Source organism: Mirounga leonina, unplaced genomic scaffold (genome assembly GCF_011800145.1).
Source record: "Mirounga leonina isolate KUSES-001 unplaced genomic scaffold, KU_Mleo_1.0 Mir_91, whole genome shotgun sequence".
Lineage (NCBI taxonomy): Eukaryota > Metazoa > Chordata > Mammalia > Carnivora > Phocidae > Mirounga > Mirounga leonina.
The window spans coordinates 41,430,766-41,448,817 of NW_023270839.1; the positions used below are offsets into that span (position 1 = coordinate 41,430,766).

An 18,052-nucleotide genomic window follows, 5' to 3' on the forward strand; every position below is an offset into this window, starting at 1 on the left:
AATAATAAGAACAAGTAAACAAGATGTTACCATAAAGAAAAAGATGACTTTTCTTATGTGGTTCGTAACCAGCTCTAAAAATTCCAAAGGAAAACTACCAAAAATGTTTTGCAAGTTGGCCGCAGAAGGAGGCCCTGCCTCCAGGGTGACAAACCTGAAGAGATCCTCCACCTTTCATTTGCTTATGGACAATTGGGGGGGGTGATTTTTTTAAAAACGAAGTCTAATCACTCGACTCATTTATTCCCTTCCATTTTCTCTAATTGTTCACAATTCCCTCTTCTCCTTTTTCTCTTACAACACGATCTCTTCCATCAAATCATGCTTTCAACACACACACACACACACACGAATAGAGATCTATTTATTTTATTTTTGACCACAACATTCACAGACAAGTGTAAGGGATTATTCAAATCATTCCTTCAAAAGTTCCACAATATTAGGCATGGGACAAAAAGAGGAGCAACTCAGTGTGACTCAAGAAACGCAGTTCCACAGAATGTGAAGCTGGTATAATTCTACCCTACCCTAGAGATGAGGAAACTGGCATCCAGAGACATGATGCCATTTTCTCAAGATGACCAAGGCAGAGACAAACCCCACTAAAACCCTCTTCATTAACCATTCTTCCTCTCGTTAATTTGATGGTGTTTTATTTTCTGTTAACATTAAATTTAATGACTAAATTTTTATTTAATCATTTTTACTCTCTCTTCAAAAAAAAAAAAATATACTAAAGGTATTAGCCATCTACTTTCTCAGGAGAGTAGGCTAGATAATCAGGCAGCCAGATAAACCTTGTGTTTTTGGTACTTATTTCTCGCCACTGCTCTGCACATCAGTTCCAACTGGTCCTTAAACTAGAATCTGGGATTTCTACTTTGGTATCTTGTTACCAAGTAAATTCAGGGGGACATACATTAATAGATGAATAATTCTTTTCATTTATAATGGGAACATAGAAAACTATTAAACAAAAGAATTGTTGTTTCCATTATCAAAATTCCACTTACTCCTTACCCACCTGCATCATTAGAGATTAAACTATAATAGATAAACTGAAAATAAATTCTCAGAGCTTTTGAAATCCAATCTCTACAATTATTGTTTACCACTGGGGGATCAAAGTCACAACTCTAATATTTGTTCAGTGTAATCCCTCCTTCACTGATTAGTGACAGTAAAAGATCACAAAATCTCCCTTCCTTGCCCTTCACTCAGTGGTGGTATTTGTTGTAAAAAGACCACTGAACACCCAAGAGCCACAAGTCCAGGCTAACCCCCCCCCATGGCCCTCATCAGTGCTGAGACAAAGTCCGGGATGGGGGCCTCGGGGTAACACTAAACTGAAACTTGACACAAGGACACTGTGTATAATGCTACCTTCTTATGTGAAACAATAAGCAACAACTTCATCTGAAAAACAAAACAACTCAGTCTTCTACTAACCATCTTCTTTTCCCTGCCCTTAAAACCAAGTCTTATTTAACAAGTGCCTCCCAAGTTCCAGGCACAGCACTGAGTATGATACCCAGATCTTCCAGTGATAACAAAGTACTCTGCCACCAGGCCTTCTGATGTATCAGACAAATGGAAAGAGAAGGCAATCTCACTAGAGACCAGAAAAGGGGTAGGAGGGGTCAACTTTTTTTTTTCCTTCAAGATTTTATTTATTTGACTTGAGAGAGAGAGACAGAGACAGAGAGGAGGAGCAGAGGGAGAGAGAGAGAGAGAGAGAGAGTTTCAAGCAGACTCCACGCTGCGCATGGAGCCCAACATAGGGCTCAATCCCACAACCCTGAGATCATGGCCAGCGCTGAAACCAAGTCAGATGCTTAAAGGACTGAGCCACCCAGATGAGGAGGGGACAACTTTTAAAATCTGTCACATTTGGCAAAAAGTACAGACCCTCAGGTTTTCCTTTCCTGATGCTCATAAGGGGATATTATCAAATTATAAACAAAAGACCCACATGGTAGGCCCCTACAGCCATGAGCCCAGCTCTGACAGGGACTGAGGGTAACTCAAGTAGGCAGCTGAGATTTTTTTCCACATCCCTTTTCTTGAGCCACAGCCAGGCTTTCAGGTTGAGGAAATGTGAGGCAAGACAGTACAGGAAAGGTTACGCAGTGAGCAAGCTGATGTGGAAAGAGAGATCTAAAAAAGCCCAGCCCAACTGCAAAGGCAGTCCTAACCACTTCATTTCCTGGACCATTGCAAGTCACACCTTTAATGCATATGGTGGAAACTCTGACGTCCCTAGAAGTTTGACCTTTTACAATGAATACAGTGGTATCTGGGGATTCCCTCTAAGGAAGAGCTTACAATATAGCCTTCAGCTCACTGTTTCTCAACCATTTTCATCACGGCCCCTAAGGGGAAAACTTCCGTTTCCTTCTCTACTCATAACCAACACTTCGGACACCAGTCGTGTGGGTTTCTCCACACCACACAACTCTCCAATCCTCACAGGACACCAAATGGGTGTCCTACAATTTATAATTCTGACCCTACTGGCCTAGAGTCAGTGCAGACCCCTCAGGTTAAGGGCTCAACCTCACAAGGCTGCCCTCCTTTCCCGACCGCTTCAGACACCAACTGCAAGTCTCAGATTGTCACCTGTACTCCAACTGGCTACAAATTGGGAGTTCCCACGACCCCTCCCTCAAGTTCAATAATTTGCTAGAATGGCTCACAGAATGCCAGAAAACAGTTTACTTACTAAATTACCAATTTACAATACAAAAATATAACTCAGGAACAGCCAAATGGAAGAGAGGCCCGGGGTAACATGTAAGGGTGTGTTATCTTCCTAGTGCCTCGAGGTATTCACCAACCTGGAAGGTTGTTTAGGGTTTTCAGGGAGGTTCCATTACACAGGAATGGCTGATTAAATCTTCGGCTGTTGGTGCCTAATTCAACCTTCAGCCCCAGGGGTCAGGGGGCGGGGCTAAAGGTTCCAACCCTCCCTCTTCACAAGGTTGGTTCCCTTAAAACCAGCCCCCATCTTTAGGGGCTTTCCAAAGTTCATTTCATTAACATAAACTCAGGTGTGGTTGAAAGGGGCTTGTTCTTGAATATCAAAAGATGCTCCCTTCACCTTTATAGCTCTGGAGCTGTTTCAGGAGCCAGGACAAAAACCAAACATTGATTGATTATATTACCTTAGGAGTTATGTGCCAAGAACTAGGGACAAAGATGCACTCTACTCAGGGCCTTTTTAGACATTTTTTTCCTAACCATGACACACCCTCCCCATTGAAATATTAATAACACAGATATACTGTATATATGTTTACATATTATATATATATATATCTGTGCTTTATACATGAGTAATTTTTTTGCCTCCCCCCCAAGAATCAATTTTCACCCCTTTGGGGGCAACAATGCCCCATTAAGAATGCATACCTTAGTTTATGAAACAAGACATTGGTAGACCCAAGAATATAAAACTAGGTTACTATGAGATAACCCAGAAGTTATGTCTTATATTAGGAAGACTTTCAAATCTCTTTCTAAAATAATAATTTGTCTACAATTTTAGTAGTATAATTTTACCTGTTTGCTTTTACAATATGAAATTAAGTAACAAAAACACATTAACTGAGCTTCTTCTGTCTACATAAGAGTTTTAACTCAAATTGAAGAGAATAATCTCTTGAGATGCTAAATAATTTAAAATACACTATCTTTCACTCACAAGTAATGTGTATTTATTACATTAACTATCTGGAGCTTTAAACTTTGGGTTAAGTGCAGAACAATGGAATAGAGGTGGTATCAACACCATTTCAGACAGTCTTTCAAAAGGGATTTATTTTAAATCCAACGAGAATATAACAATTGTAAATATCTATGCACCAACATTGGAGCACCTAAATACATAAAGCAAATATTAACAGACATAAAGGGAGAAACTAACAGTACTACAATAATAGAGGGGGACTTTAGCACCCTGGTTACATTAATGGGTAGATCATCCAGGCAGACAATCAATAAAGAAATGGTGTCTTTGAAAGACACATTAGACCAGATGGATTTAACAGATATATATAAAACACTCCATCCAAAAATGACAGAATACATTCTTTTCAAGTTCACATGGAACATTCTCTAGGATAGATCATATGTTAGGCCACAAAACAAGTCTCAATAAACTTTTTTTTTTTTTAAGATTTTATTTATTTGACGAGAGAGAGACAGCAAGAGAGGGAACACAAGCAGGGGGAGTGGGAGAGGGAGAAGCAGGCTTCCTGCGGAGCTGAGGGAGCCTGATGCGGGGCTGCAGGGAGCCCGACGTGGGGCTCTATCTCAGGACCCTGGGATCATGACCTGAGCCAAAGGCAGATGCTTAATGACTGAGCCACTCAGGCACCCAAGTCTCAATAAACTTAAGATTGAATATCATGTATCTTTTCTGACCACAACAATATGAAACTAGAAATCGATTACAAGAAAAAAAAGACACTGGAAAAAAATCACAAACATGTAGAAGCTAAAAAACATGCTTACTAAACAGCCAAAGGGTCAATGAAGAAATAATCAAAGAGGAAATTAAAAGAATACATGGAGACAAATAAAAATGAAAACACAATGGTCCAAAATCTTTGGGATGCAGCGAAAGCATCCCTCTAAGCAAAATTTCCCTTAGAGAAATTTATAGCAATACAGGCCTACCTCAAGAAACAAGAGAAATCTCAATCTAACCTTACACACAAAGGAACTAGGAAAAAAAGAACAAATTAAGCCCAAAGGTAGGAGAAGGAAGGAAATAATAAAGATCAGTGCAGGAATAAATGAATTAGGATTCTAAAAAAACAATAGAAAAAAAAAATCTATGAAACTGAGAGCTGGTTCTTTGAAAAGATTAAAAAAAAATTGATAAGCCAGACTTACCAAGAAAAAAAGAGAGGAGACCCATATAAATAAAATCAGAAATGAAAGGGGAAATAACAACTAACACCACAGAAACACAAAGGATTATTAAAAGACTATTATGAAAAATTATATGCCAACAAACTGGACAACCTAGAAAAAGGGATAAATTCCTAGAAATATACAATCTTCCAAAACTGAATCAGGAAGAAATAGAAAATTTGAACAAACCAATTACTTACTAGAAATGAAATTGAATGGGTAATCAAAAAAACTCCCAACAAAGAAAAGTCCAGGACCAGATGGATTAACAGGCAAGTTCTACCAAACATTTAAAGTTAATACCTATTCTCCTCAAACTATTCCAAAAAATAGAAGGGGAAGGAAAGCTTCCGAATACAGAATACATTCTACAAGGCAAGCATTACCCTGATACCAAAACCAGACAGACACCACACAAATAGAGAACTATAGGCCAATATCCCTGATGAATATAGATGCAAAAATCCTCAACAAAATATTAGCAAACTGAATTCAACAATACATTAAAAGGATCATTTACCACAATGAAGTGGGATTTATCCCAGGGATGCAAGTTCAATATCTGCAAATCAATCAATGTGATTGACGTATACATTAACTAAATGAAAAATAAAAATCATATGATCATCTCAACAGATGCAGAAAAAGCATTTGACAAAATTCAACATCATTCATGATAAAAACTCTCAACAAAGTGGATATAGAGAGAACATACCTCGACATAATAAAGGCTGTATGTGAAAAACCCATAGCTAACATCCTACTCAATGGTGAAAAACTGAGAGCTTTTCATCTAAGATCAGGAACAAGACAAGGATATCCATACACATCACTTTTATTCAATATACTTCTAGAAGTCCTAGCCACAGCAAACAGACAAGAAATAAAAGGCATCCAAATTGGCAAGGAAAAAGTTAAACTGTCACTATCTGCAGATGACATGATCCCATACATAGAAAACCCTAAAGACTCCACTAATAAAACTATCAGAAGTAATAAATGAATCCAGTAAAGTTGCAGGATACAAAATTAATATACAGAAGTTGGTTGCACTTCTCCACACTAAAACAAGTAGCAGACACAGAAATTAAGAAAGAAATTCTATTTATACTTGCACCAAACAAACAAACAAACAAACCTAGGAATAAACTTAACCAAGGAGGTAAAAGGCTTATACTCTGAAAACTATAAAACACTGATGAAAGAAATTAAAAACACAAAGAAATGGAAAGATGCTCCATGCCCATGGATTGTAAGAATTAATATTGTTAAAATGTCCATACTACCCAAAGCTACCTATAGATTCAGTACAATCCCTATCAAATTACCATCAGCATTTGTCACAGAACTAGAACAAAATAATCCTAAAATGTATATGGAACCACAAAAGACCCCAAACATCCAAAGAAATCTTGAGAAAGAACAACGCTGTAGGTATCACAACCTCAGATTTCAAGATATACAACAAAGCTGTAGTAATCAAAACAATATGGTACTGGCACAAAAATAAACCCATAGATCAATAGGAAAAAACAGAGAGCCCAGAAATAAAGCCAGGCTCATATGGCCAATTAATCTGCAACAAAGGAGGCAAGACTATACAACGGGGAAAAGACAGTTTCTTCAATAAACGGTGTTGGGAAAACTGGACAGCTACATAAAAAGGAATGAAACTGGACCATTTTTTCAACCATACACAAAAATAAACTCAAAATGGATTAATGACCTGAATGTGAGACCTGAAGCCATAAAACTCCTAGAAGAAAACATAGGCAGTAATCTCTTTGACATTAGCCTTAGCAACATTTTTCTAGATGGGTCTCTTCAGACAAGGGGAAAAAAAGCAAAAATAAACTACTGGGACTACACCAAAATAAAAAGCTTTTGCACAGTAAAGGAAACCTCCAAAAAAGAAAAAGGGCAACCTACTAACTGGCAGAAGGTATCTGCAAATGACCTATCTGTAAGGAGTTAATATCCAAAATATGTAATTTACACAACTCAACACCAAAAAAAAACCAAATTATCTGATTGAAAATGGGCAGACATTTTTGCAATCCAACAGATGCATGAAAAGATGCTCAATATCACCAATGCACTAATCAGAGAAATGCAAATCAAAACCACAATGAAATATCACCTTACATCTGTCAGACTGGCTAGAATCAAAAAAACAAAAAAGTGTTGGCTAGGATGTGGAGAAAAGGGAACCCTCGTGTACTGTTGGTGAGAATGTAAACTGGTGCAGCCACTGTGGAAAACAGTATGGAGGTTCCTCAAAAAATTAGAAGTAAAAATACTGTATGATCCAGTAATTCCATTACTGGGTACTTACCCAAAGAATATAAAAGCACTAATTTGAAAAGGTACATGCACCCCCATGTCTACTGCAGCATTACTTACAATAACCAAGATATGGAAGCAACCCAAGTGTCCGCTGACAGATGAATGGATAAAGAAAATGTATGTAAACACAGTGGAATACTTCTCGGCCGTAAAAAAGATAAGATCTTGCCATTTGTGACAACATGAATGGACCTAGAAGGTATTATGCTGAGTGAAACAAGTGAGAAAGAAAAAGACAAACACCATATGATTTCACTTAAATGTGGAATCTAAAAAACAAAACAAACAAAAAGCAAAAACAGACTCGTAAGTAGAGAACAGACTGATGGTCGTGGGGGTATCAGGGCTGGGGGAAATGGGTGAAGAGGAGTGGGAGGTACAGGCTTCCAGTCACGGAATGAATAATCGTGGGGATATGAGGCACAGCACAGAGACTACAGTCAGTGGTCTTGCAATAGTATTGCATGGTGACAGATGGAAGCCACACCTGTGGTGAGCACAGCATGAAGTACAGACTTGTTGAATCACTGTGTTGTACACCTAAGACTGATAACATTGTGTGTCAACTATATTTCAATAAAAACATAAAATTTAAAATAAATTAAAACTCTAAAATTAAATTAAAAGGACTTTTTTTGAAAGGATTTATTTTAAATGCAGTAAGCAAAAAAGTCCAAATCTCGGATATGATCACTACTTCCAGTCTGTCTTATTAAAATCTTACTCATGCCAGAACACCTAGGCTGAGGGGGCTCTGTAGGGAATGAACTCATCTGCCTCTGCCAATAATTTCCTATGCAGCATGGGTAAATTATTTAACCACTCTGCATTCATTTCTCTAACCAGCCAATAATGTAAATCAACACACTGTAATGGAAAAACGCACAACAACCCTGGTCAGGAGATCTGCCGTCTGGTCCTACCTTAGCTACTGACTCACTGTGTGAGTATGGCCAAGTCACCCTTCCTCCCTGAGCCCTCACTTTCCCCATCTGTAAAAGGAAGATGTCCCACCAGAAGCATGCATGGAGATTCTACGTCTTAAACGCCTTCACTTGGCTAATCCACGTACACTATCATACCAAATAAACAATGCCCTTTATTAAATTCTACCAAATTCAAGAACATGAGTCAACCCACCCAGTTTAAGACTTGGTAGAAAACAATACTGCATAGAAAAACACTGGGAAGAAAAACATGATTGCTCTCCAAGATATGAGCCTTAAAAGTTCAGGCAAAGTACCTTCCCTACATGAATTAGGTACAACTGCCATTCATGAGAATTCATTGCAGCCCCTTTTGGAACATAATCTATTTTCTGCTTGGATCATCTCTTAGTGTAATGTACTCTATAAACTAGCTCCTGCCATGCTCAATAATGCTTTCATTTTGTCTGAAATCTAAGTTATAATAGCCTGGGATTTGGGAAATCAAGTCTGTACCCACCCTATACATATCCTATACTACAGATGCCAGTTAAATCCCTGCTCAGCTTTGGTTTTTCCAAACTGACTACTTTGGACTACTTGACTCTCCATTCTTCCCATCCCCTTCATTACTTCAGTAGCCCCGAGGGAAATTTTTTTCAATTCCGTTGGAACTTTTCTTCACCTCCTACGAAGACTAGGAAGAAGAGTGATCAAAAGGAAAGCCAGTAACAGCAAGAAACAGGGAAAATACATCATCATCCAGAGAGAAAACTGTCACCATTATTCTCAGCTCTATGACAAGGTAAAGTGAGTGTCCTTTCCCCCCACACTACCAGCATAAAAAGATTCTCTATCTGCTAGTAAGTAACAAAACAGTTCTTTGATTTCTCTACGCAGTGAATTGCTTCTAGGACTATTTCACAAAGTACTGAAGTACCTGCTATTTGAAGCATTTAACCAAAAAGGATGGATGGTCATCTGGCAAAGACACTACCAAAGCCATGCCTATATGGAGAGAAGAGACTAGCTCAAAAGTTCCTTACAGTTTTTAATCCAATGTAGTTGAGAGATCTGTCATCCTATCAACCAACTGGTAATAGAGACAATAAAGTAATTGTCACTGGGAGCCAGGCAAGTATCCTGAGAGGGAGTGTGTAGCATTTGATATGCACTCCCATACCCACGGTGGGTCTCAGCTGAGAATCAATGGATTAAATTACTCCTAAAATCTCCCTAAATATAAAAGTCTACTGATATTTTCACAAAGACTATGGCAGGTGTCTAAAAACTTCGCTACCATCATCCAACAGACACCCCCAACCCCACCATTCTCCCCTCATTTCTTCATAAGTTTAATTACTGGCTCACTGTCATTTTCTCCAATACTATTTCTGCCTGAATTCCTAGCAAGTTCAATAGACATAGAGATGATCCTTCCAAGAATCTCTCAGTTCACTAAATTTCTTTTACCGATGCTGTCCTCTACTCTACTTCGGCCATGCATTCCCAGGCATGCCCTAAGACTTTATCATTACCAATAGCTATAACTGGAAAGGGAAAGAGAAAATCAGTGGGGAGAGGGTCAGTAAAAAGGTGACAGTTTTGAGGTCCCAGTGGAGTTGAAAAATAGTTGGATTGAGGCACTGTAGGAAGGGAGTGTGCTGGAAAATGAGGTAGCGTTCAGAGAATGGGATGGATGAAACTGAGATTATGGAGAGGCTGTAGTCATCGGTGTCACCAGTGAGACCCCACATTGCTAAATCCAGAGGTCAATTCTCAGTTCTCATCTTACTTCACCTATTAGCAGCATTTGGCATAGCTGACTGTTCCTTCCATCTTAATAACACTCTGCTTGATCCTAGGACTCTTGGTTTTTCTACCTTGCTGGTCATTCTTTGTCAGTCTCCTTTGCTGGTTCCTTCTCTTCTCCTGATATTGGAATGTCCCTGGGCTGAGTCCTTGGTCCACTTTATTTACTGCACTTACTCCTTTGGTGATCTCATCCAGGCTCATGGTTTTAAATGCCATGCATTTGCCTCTCTTCTGAAACTCCACACATCTATCCAACGAGCTACTTGACATTTCCACTTGGAAGTCTAGTGCCATCTCAAAGTTAACAGGTCCAAAGCTGAATTACTCATATGTCACCTTGCCCCTCAAAGTCTGCTTCATCTGCAGCTTCTTCATTGTGATTGATGGCAACCTACCCTTCAAATTGCTCAGGTCCAGATCCTGGAATCCTTGACTGCTCTCTTTCTCTCATATCTCATATCCAAACCATCAGGAAATCATGCTAGCTCCACCTCAAAATATATCCAGAATTTGACCTGTTCTTACGTCTTCCATTGCTACCACTGTGATCTGGGCCACCACTCTCTCTCACCTGGAGTATTGCAATGGCCTCCTAAGAGATCTTCCTGGCTCCTCCTCACCTCCATCACCTATTCTTCACCTAGCAGCCAGAGTGATCCTTTTAGACCTAAAGTCAGATCATGTCACTCTTCTACTCAATGACCTGCAACAGCTCCCACCTGACTTGAAGTAAATGTGAAGGTTACTCTGATGGCTTACAAAGCCTTAAATAATCTGGTTCTCCACTTTCTGTGCCCTTCTCGCCTTAGCCACTGTGTATTCCTGGATATGCTTCAAACACATCAGGTATGCTTTCCCCTTAGGGCCTTTGCTGTAGCTAGCTATTCCCTATGCCTGCTCTGCTCTTCTCCTGGATAGCCACATGGTGAAGCAATTCATCTCCTTCCTCACATCTCGAGCTCTCAAGGAGACCAACCCTGACCACCCGATTTAATACTGCAGTCTATCTGGCATTCTCAACACCCCCCCCAAACCTGCTTTATTTTTCTTTCCGTATCACTTAACATCTTCTTAACATACTGTGCAATTTATTAATTGTGTTGTCTACTGACTACTGCCTCCCACCAGAATGAAAACTCCACAAGGACAGAAATTTTTGTTCATTTTCTTCACTGATGCATTCCAAGCATGCAGAACAGTGCCTGGCACATGGTAAGACTAAATAAAATTTTTTTAAATGCATGAATAAACACTTGAAACTGGATTTAAATTGTGGACCAGAGAGAGAAGTGTGGTCGACAGAAGAAAAACTCAAATGGCCCAGATACACCTAGGGTCTCAATTACGCTCCTAGACAATTAGCTACTTAAAAAGGCTGTATTATTGTGTCTTCTTCAATTTCTTTCATGAGTGTTCTGTAGTTCCTAGAGTACAGATCCTTTACCTCTTTGGTTAGGTTTATTCCGAGGTATCTTATGGTTTTTGGTGCTATTGTAAATGGAATCGTTTCTCTAATTTCTCTTTCTACAGTTGAAATGGATGAAAGATCTCAATGTGCGACAGGAATCCATCAAAATCCTAGAGGAGAACACAGGCAATAACCTCTTTGACATCGGCCACAGCAACTTCTTTCAAGGTACATCTCCAAAAGCTAGTGAAACAAAAGCAAAAATGAACTTTTGGGACTTCAAGATAAAAAGCTTCTGCACAGCAAAGGAAACAGTCAACAAAACAAGGAGGCAACCCACAGAATGGGAGAAGATATTTGCAAATGACACTACAGATAAAGGGCTGGTATCCAAGATCTATAACAAATTTCTCAAACTCAACACCCCAAAAATGAATAATCAAGTCAAAAAATGGGTAGAAGACATAAACAGACACTTCTCTGAAGAAGACATACAAATGGCTAACAGACACATGAAAAAATGTTCATCATCATTAGCCATCAGGGAAATTCAAATTAAAACCACACTGAGATACCACCTTACACCAGTTAGAATGGCAAAAATGGACAGGGAAAGAAACAAGTGTTGGAGAAGTTGTGGAGAAAGGGGAACCCTCTTACACTGCTGGTGGGAACGCAAGTTGGTAGAGCCACTTTGGAAAACAGTGTGCAGGTTCCTCAAAAAATTAGAAATAGAGCTACCCTATGACCCAGCAATTGCACTACTGGGTATTTACCCCAAAGACACAGATGTAGTGAAAAGAAGGGCCATATGCACCCCAATGTTCACAGCAGCAATGTCCACAATAGCCAAACTGTGAAAAGAGCCGAGATGCCCTTCAACAGATGAATGGATAAAGAAGATGTGGTCCATATATACAATGGAATATTACTCAGCCATCAGAAAGGATGAATACCCAACTTTTACATCAACATGGATGGGACTGGAGGAGATTATGCTAAGTGAAATAAGTCAAGCAGAGAAAGTCAATTGTCATATGGTTTCACTTATTTGTGGAACATAAGCAGCAGCATGAAGGACATTAGGAGAAGGAAGGGAAAAATGAAGGGGGGGAAATCGGAGGGAGAGATGAACCATGAGAGACTATGGACTCTGAGAAACAAACTGAGGATTTTAGAGGGGAGGGGGGTGGGGGGATGGGTTAGCCTGGTGATGGGTATTAAGGAGGGCGCGTTCTGCATGGAGCACTGGGTGTTATACGCAAACAATGAATCATGGATCACCACATCAAAAACTAATGACATATTGTATGGTGACTAACGTAATAAAATAAAATAAAAAAAAAAAAAAGACACCCTTAAAAAAAAAAAAAAGGCTGTATTATTTCTTTCAGATCTGCAGGTGGATTATGTAATGCAAATACTGGTGACTTCACCATAATACTAGCCCCTACCAGAAACAGGCGCCGAGGATGGATGAAAGGCCCTGCCCATGATTTTTGCCTTTGCCTCTAGGTGACTCTACACTGGGCAGTCCTGTCTTTTGCCTCCAGCTTTGTAAGTCAGAGGAGTGACTTGCAAACACCACACAATTTAGGAATGGGAGAAAGCAAGTCCATCAGGGCTAATACCAATTTCAGAATGCCTGATATACTCCCGTGGATTAGGCATGGACTCTTACAAGTTAGAACTAGATGACAATCATTTATGTCAGTAGTTTCAGCCAGGGCTGCATATTTGAAATCCTAAGGCACTTATTAACAATATACTGCAGCTGCCCCTCCCCTCTGAGAGAAACGCTCCGGGTAAGGTCACGTAGCTGTGAGTGACAGTGTTAGGACTGGAAACTGTCACTTGGTTCTTCAGAAAAACAGCAGTAAAGGAGACATTTCATTACAACATAATAATGTGCAAGGCCACATATTACAGCAGTTAAATGCTATTCTTTTTATTAAAGTCATGGCATCTATGTTCACGAACGAGAAATTTTCTTTACTGGCCCCTATCTTCAAGGGCACAAGATCTAAAATCTTGTGTAAACATTTATTCCTTCACTAAAATAACTGGATGAACTTCCAATAAAAAAAAAAAAGAAAGAAAAAAGAATACCTCTAATATCCTTCTCTGTCAACCACCTTTTTGATTTAAACAATTTTTTGGTTTAAAAAACTCAGAGCAGTGACGGCTGCACAACAATGTGAATGTACTCAATGCCTTAATGGTTAACAGAGTACATTTTATGCTACGTGTATTTAACCTCCATTTTTTAAAAGAAGAGAAAAACAAAAGAAGAAAAAGAGAAAGGAGTGAGGGAGAAAGAGAAGAAGATCTAGAGGAGGTGATGCCCCAAAACCAAATTTAACCAGTTTGAGCACCTGCTGGCAGACATTCAAGAAAAGCCTGCTGGGAGGAAGGAGCAGTTCCCCAGGTCCTCAGACCACCAGCAAAGCAAGGCTCTGCAAAGAGCACGGGAAGTAGGTCACTCTGGAAGAGTAACATGACCCAGCCCATATCCCCACAGAGCTTGGTCTCTAATCTAAGATGTGGGGCTACACAAGGACGTCCTTGACGCTGCCTAAGACCTGGGTTGTATCCAAATGTCACAGTATTTCCACATCTAGGGCTCCTCCTAGAGAGAAGTTAAGTTTCCTTCATAGCACATAGTTCAGGATCCTCTTAAACATTTAATTAAGCTAATGGCAGTATTCTGGGTTTCTGTTAATCGCAAATCAGTGTCCCAACACTGAAGAAAAAAGAAGGTTAGAGACACTCAGGGCAAAGAGTCAGGAAATACCCACAGTACGCCTCCTTGCTCTGCAATTCTCTTAAGAACACTGTTTAGTGTCTAAAACAAGTAGAACAGCATTTTTTCAGAAAACACCTTTGATCATAATTCCAAAGTAGTAAAGTGTGTTCAGTCCTGCCTCTAAATGTATAGCCATAAATGTAAATTGCAAGGCAGTGCTTCCTGAATGTATGAACTGACGGGGTGGCGGGGGGCAGAGGGGGCAGATTTTTCAAAAAGTGATTGAAGCCAAATAAGCTTCTCTGAAAATAGTTCTCATAAATTTCACAGGCACCACTGAATAGAATTTTATTCCAAATTGATCCAGTTTATGTACCATACCTTAAACATATTTTTACAGTGAAGTTCATGTACAGCAATACCCATAATAAATGCTCAACAAGGATTTGCTCAATGAATGAATGAGACGGACCAAGCCTCAATCTGAGTTTGTTTTGGTAACAGGGAGATGACAACATAGGCTAAAATCTAAATCTAGCAGGGCCTTATTTTAACTGCTACTGTAAAAGAATAAAATCTATCTTTGCAATTCAATGCAACAGACACATTAGATTCCCCCTAGAAAGAATAAAGTGGGGGAGAGGAAGGACAGAAGGGAAGAAAAGGGGAAGGAGTAGCTTACCATACCAGAAGGAGCTTCCCCAAGGATGACATGGGTCGGATCTCAGGCAAGCAAAAGAGCCCCAATCTCACTCAACACTCAAGGGCCAACCAAAAACTGAGATGAAGTATTCTACTTCTATAAAACTGATCTTCCACTTGACTCTTTTATCTCAGGGGGGAGATGGGGTAAGCTCAGTGTAAACAGGACTTTTCTCATTCCTTTCTGTAGTGTTTCACCTACCACGGCGTACTTGTTGAGACAGCCAAGTGCTACAAGACAGAAAAAGACCACACAATCGGCAATTCCTAAAGGACTATGTTATGGGATGAACTGTATACCCCACCAAATTCACAGGTGGAAGTTCTAACTCCCAATACCTCAGCATGTTACCTTATTTGGAAATAGAATGATACCTTATTTGCAGGTATAATTAGTTAAGATGAAGTCACACTGAAGTAGGGTGGGCCCTTAATTCAATATGACTACTGTCTTTTATTTTTTTTTTTTAAAGATTTTATTTATTTATTTGTCAGAGAGAGAGAGCACAAGCAGGGGGAGCGGCAGGCAGAGGGAGAAGCAGGCTCCCCGCTGAGCAAGGAGCCCAATGCAGGATTCAATCCCAGGATCCTGGGATCATGACCTGAGCCACCCAGGCGCCCCAGTATGACTATTGTCCTTATACAAAAAAGAAATGTGAACAGACAGGCACATGGGGAGAAGGCCATGTGAAGACTGGAGGTATGCTATCACGAGCCAAAGAACTGCCGGAAGCCAGAAGAGAGAACTAAACAGATCCCTCCCTGGCACCTTCAGAGGGAGCACGGCCCTGCGGACACCTTGATTTCACACACCTGACTTCTAGAGCTTGGAGACAATAACTACCACTTGTCCTTCTAAGCTCCCAGTGTGCAGTACTTTGCTCTCGCAGCCTCATTAAACCGATACCAATAGTAAGGGGCTAACGTGCACCAACCAGCCCACCCCCTTCTCACTGCATCTTAGCTCTGGCTTCCCGTCCCATGGCCACTTGCCACCATGTCAGCTCAGGCCCCACTACCTCACTCTCGGGCTGCTGCCTGGTCTCCCTGACTTTAGGTCTACCTGCACACTCACCTGCACACCACCATGACATTAACCTTTGAAAGATGCCAACTTCTTTGCCTCACTCTCTAGGTAAAATAGCTCTAGTGACTCACCAATTCCTATCAGAAAAAGTCGATTCTCCTGCCTAGCATTCACACCTCTCTCTTCTAAGCTAGCTCCAACTACTAAAGTGACCCTGGGACATACCATCATTATTCTTGATGCCCTGCTTCCTCCCCTGCTTGTCACTCTCCCCCTTCAACTATCCAAATCTTGACCATCCCATGGACACTACAGCCAAGACCTGCTTTCACCTTGATGTTCTTTCTATATACTCATGCCCACAGCAACGACCACATCTCTGACCTCTATGTGTTTACTACTTGCATCTGTCTTTCTGCACTCATCAAAGACTGCCTTGCATGGTTACCTAGCATGTTAAAAGGGCACACTTTGATTCCATAGCTGGACTATGAGCTCCTTAGGGATAGGGTTCATGTTTTACAATTCTAGGGGTATTTCTCAAACCCAAAGACAATGCTAGGTTTATTTTTTCTTAAAGATTTTATTTATTTCAGAGAGAGAGAGACAGAGAGCACAAGTGTGCACAGTGGGCGGGGGGGGGGGGGGGGGGAGTTGGATAGAGGGAGAAGCAGACTCCTCACTGAGTAGAGAGCCCAATGCAGGACTCAGTCCCAGGACCCCAGGATCACGACCCAAGACGAAGGCAGATGCTTAACTGACTGAGCCATCCAGGCGCCCCATGACAATGCTAGGCTTATTATAAGCAAGCACTAAGTTCCTGAATTCTTACTGAATTAACTATTAAACATACATTATAAATTCTTAGAAATGTTACTTTTGGCTCTTCCTTCAGCTAGGAACTTAAATTTGAACAAATCTATAGATTTTATATCAGCCTAATGGTTCCACAGATATACAAATAATTTAAAACCTACAAGGAACGGGAAAAAAAAATTCTTAGGATTTTTAGTCCCAAGTTACTTACCATTCTTCATCACTACATTGGACCACACATTTGCATTCAAGGCTTGAACGATTCGCTTTACTCCTGTAGATTCTGGGAAGTCATCTAATCAGAGAGGGGAAACAGATATATTATACACACATTTATACACATATACATATATATGTGTATGTATGTATATCCCCCAAGCCATACTTTTAAATAACTGTGGCTTAGTTATCTTACGTATTTAGTTGGTACTTCACATTGTAACTTACTTAGTAAAGAAAAAAATACAGAGCTCAGAGCTCTTGATAAGTATATCCTAGCAAGTAAAACAATGAAATAAATGCACTTTATAAAAGGTTTCTATGATAAAGTCATCTCTATCACCTCACCGACGGAATCTACTCATACTCTCCTGAAAATGTTAGTTCCTGTTAATTACACAATCCTGGCATAGCACTGGAAACACCAATTCTGGCTATTTATGGAGAATGAGTTTCCCGAAGGCAAGAATGGTCCTCTTGGTATGCCATAAAATGCTGTAAATGCCCTACTTTCTTCTGGGAATCATAAAATAACAATTATTGTTTAAAACAGGTATTCAGAGAACAATTTCTTGATTAGAGGAAGATAGTTTAAGAGAAGTAAAATTACTATAACCATAGGTGTAGAGACAGGCAAGGGTCATTAAAAATAAAAACCAACAACTTAGTTTGGCTGGGTTAGTATTGGTACTATTTTGCTTCTGGAAATGAACTGATACTACTCAAAATAACAGGGCAGTAATCCCAGTTAGCATACTAATAAGCTGACATTCTTAGTTTGTAGATATGTATACGATGGAAATGAGTGTTATGACTGGATATGGTAAATGATGGCAGAAGTAGTTTTCACGTGGCTGAAGGAGAAAGTCTCCTAAGAGCTTATGGAGCACAATCCACATAGAACCTAGGGGCCTGGCCGGGCACAGAATTAGAAGTCAGAAAATCTGAACTGGAACTCAGGCTCGCTCTCTTTTTTTTTTTTAGTATTTTATTTATCTTACAGAGAGAGAGAGAGAGCTCGAAGAAGCAGGGGGAGCAGCAGAGGGAGAGGGAGAACTCAGGCTCTATTACTTGTTAGCTATTTGATCAAGGGCAAATCATGTATGCTATTCTCAAAGAAAAGT

The 18,052-nt window shown here is 40.0% G+C and overlaps 1 protein-coding gene across 3 annotated transcripts in view; it reads right to left on the reverse strand.

Annotated features, from left to right (window-relative positions):
* Positions 1-18,052, reverse strand: part of AAGAB (alpha and gamma adaptin binding protein) — a 54,132-nt gene that overhangs the window by 16,016 nt on the left and 20,064 nt on the right. For all 3 annotated transcript variants that reach the window (XM_034994481.1, XM_034994480.1, XM_034994482.1), the window contains one exon: positions 16,921-17,004. In XM_034994481.1, coding sequence (XP_034850372.1) covers positions 16,921-17,004 — 84 coding nt within the window. The remainder of the gene's footprint in view (positions 1-16,920; positions 17,005-18,052) is intronic.